We start from the raw sequence: 2,593 nt of genomic DNA, 5'->3' as shown, positions 1-2,593 counted from the left end.
GCTATGTCTGGCAAGCTGCCAGGCGCCATCTTAGAGATCAGGCCACGGTGTGGCTCTGGGGCCCTCAGAGTCCACCCCTGACAAAATAGATATTGTTATCTTTTTCTTAAATGAGTAGGTTTTATTTTACCGAGATGTGTATTTGTTATCTCTAATATTGTTTGTCTTTGAAAACTGTTCAGTTGAGCATCTCTAAAGTAGTTCTGTACAGAAGGAGGTGAATAAAACAGAAACCAATAATGAAAGAGTTCTAAAAAGACTGGGTTCATTACAACTGAGAAATATTACTAAGAGTTTATAAATTTCAAAGTTGAATTGAAAATAGGTAGAGTTCTGAGTAACTTTGTTTTCTCTACAATCATTTTTTTGTTCCAAATGTGTACAAAAATATGGAAGAACGAAATCTAACAGGTGTCTTAGAGTTTCATCTCATGGGACACTTAGAGGACTCAGAAATGCAGCCTGTCCTCTTTGGACTGTTCCTGTCCATGTACCTGGTTGTGGTGATTGGGAATCTGCTCATCATCCTGGCTGTCAGTTCTGACTCCCACCTCCACACCCCTATGTACTTCTTTCTCTCCAACCTGTCTTTGGCTGACACTGGCTTTATTTCTACCACAGTTCCAAAGATGCTTATAAACATCCAAACTCACAGCAGAGTCATCTCTTATGTGGGTTGCCTGACACAGATGTCTCTATTTAGCATTTTTGGATGTATGGATGACATGCTTCTGACTGTGATGGCCTATGACTGGTATGTGGCCATCTGTCATCCCTTGCAATATGCAGTCATCATGAACCCTCGCCTCTGTGGCTTCTTAGTTTCTGTGTGTTTTCTGGTCAGCCTTTTGGACTCCCAGCTGCACAATTTGATTGCTTTACAATTCATCTACTTCAGGAATGTGGAAATAGCTAATTTCTTCTGTGATCCATCTCAGTTACTTGATATTTCCTGTACTAATACATTAACCAATAAGATATTCATGTATTTTACTGGTGCCATCTTTGGATTTTTTCCTATCTCAGGGATCCTTTTCTCTTACTATAAAATTGTTTTCTCCATTCTGAAGATCCCATCCTCAGGTGGGATGTACAAAGCCTTCTCCACCTGTGGGTCTCACCTCTCAGTTGTTTGCTTATTTTATGGAACAGGCCTTGCAGTATACCTTGGTTCGGCTGTGTCATCCTCCCCCAAGAAAGCTATGGTGGCCTCAGTGATGTACACTGTGGTCACCCCCATGCTGAACCCCTTCATCTACAGCATGAGGAACAGGGACATTAAAAGTGCCCTGTGGAGGCTGCACAGCAGGATGGTCTAATCTCATTGTTCTCCATCCTTCTCTTACTGTTGATTAGAAAATCAATCATCTAGAACTTCTGATGCTTCATTTTGGAATCATTATTTTTGTTTTGCCTTCGTTTTTAATCCACGTCATGTTTCATGATTGAACACTGTTTTATGGCAGTGTCTTTAATTCAATCTCATGATTTTTCTGAGATCCCTTTTCATTGTAACATCATCACTGGCAACCTCTCACTTCTCAGCAGTACAGTGGACTCCAGGTGAAATGCTAAACTCTATTTTTATGTAGTTAAAAATCAGTGTCCTTTAAAGTTCTTGTGAATTTTCTTTAAGGATTGCACCTATGATATGTATTGAGGCATGCTACATCTCAGGGCCAGATCACTGGGTCTCCAGTTTAGATTTCATTGTAAGCACCTGAGAAGTTAAAAACATTTTTGACTAGGTCTCATGCCTATGGATGCCCTTTTATATGGATCTGAGTAATTAAATGTTTAGAACCTTCTAAGAAGGTTAATTTGTTGGTTCTTAAAGGGATCAGGCTCAAATGGGTAAGTTAGATCTAAGCCTATCAGAGCACCAGGCAAATCTCCTCTTTCAACACACTGCCCATCAACCCCATGTAGCTTCTTATGCACTGGTTTAAAGTGAATGTCTTCCTCCTGCAGTCTCACCCTTCTGTAGTTATATCCTCATGCTGACTGGGAACTCTTGGAATCACTTCTGCATTTTCCATATTGTTTGGTTGCTACACAAGTTTCACCATGGTCACTACTCTCACTCTCTAGAAAACCCAGTATATTTCACTAGTCCCTTTTCCCTCCCTCTCCATTAAAATATTTAAATTTGTTTTTATTTTTATAGTAGCCTGAATGATAAATTGTAACATGGGGAAAAGTTATGTTGTGGATTGTCTGAAATTGCAATATTTTAAAATGTGATAAAGAAATAAATGAAATTCTTGTTCATGGTGTCCAAGTGAGTGAGATTTCAGGGATGGTGTTGTATTACATATTTTCCTTGAAAGATTAAAATTGGTACTTCCCTTCTCTGTGGCTTCCTGCCTTGCCCTGTGTTCTCTTCCTCTCACATGTGTTAACATCATAGTATACCCATTTGCCATGAGTCCTTCATTGGATTTGGCACCATGTTTTTTTGAATGTCTGACTCCAAAATTACAAGCTAAATAAACATTTTTCTTCACTAGTTTCATAACCACAGGTATTTTGTTATAGCAACAGAAAACATACAAATACAACAGGGCAATCTGCATTAATCAATCCATCTATT

The 2,593-nt window shown here is 39.0% G+C and overlaps 1 protein-coding gene across 1 annotated transcript; it reads left to right on the top strand.

Moving 5' to 3' along the window:
- The first annotated feature begins 389 nt into the window (after positions 1 to 389).
- LOC124969103 (olfactory receptor 7E24-like) lies at positions 390 to 1,319 on the top strand. Its single transcript, XM_047531931.1, has one exon. It carries the CDS (start codon positions 390 to 392, stop codon positions 1,317 to 1,319), a length of 930 nt encoding a protein of 309 aa, XP_047387887.1.
- Positions 1,320 to 2,593: the final 1,274 nt, after the last annotated feature.

Source organism: Sciurus carolinensis, chromosome 17 (genome assembly GCF_902686445.1).
Source record: "Sciurus carolinensis chromosome 17, mSciCar1.2, whole genome shotgun sequence".
NCBI classification, from domain to species: Eukaryota; Metazoa; Chordata; class Mammalia; order Rodentia; family Sciuridae; genus Sciurus; species Sciurus carolinensis.
The sequence above is the reverse complement of the archived record's forward strand: the minus strand, read 5'-3'. Positions and strand labels throughout refer to the sequence as shown.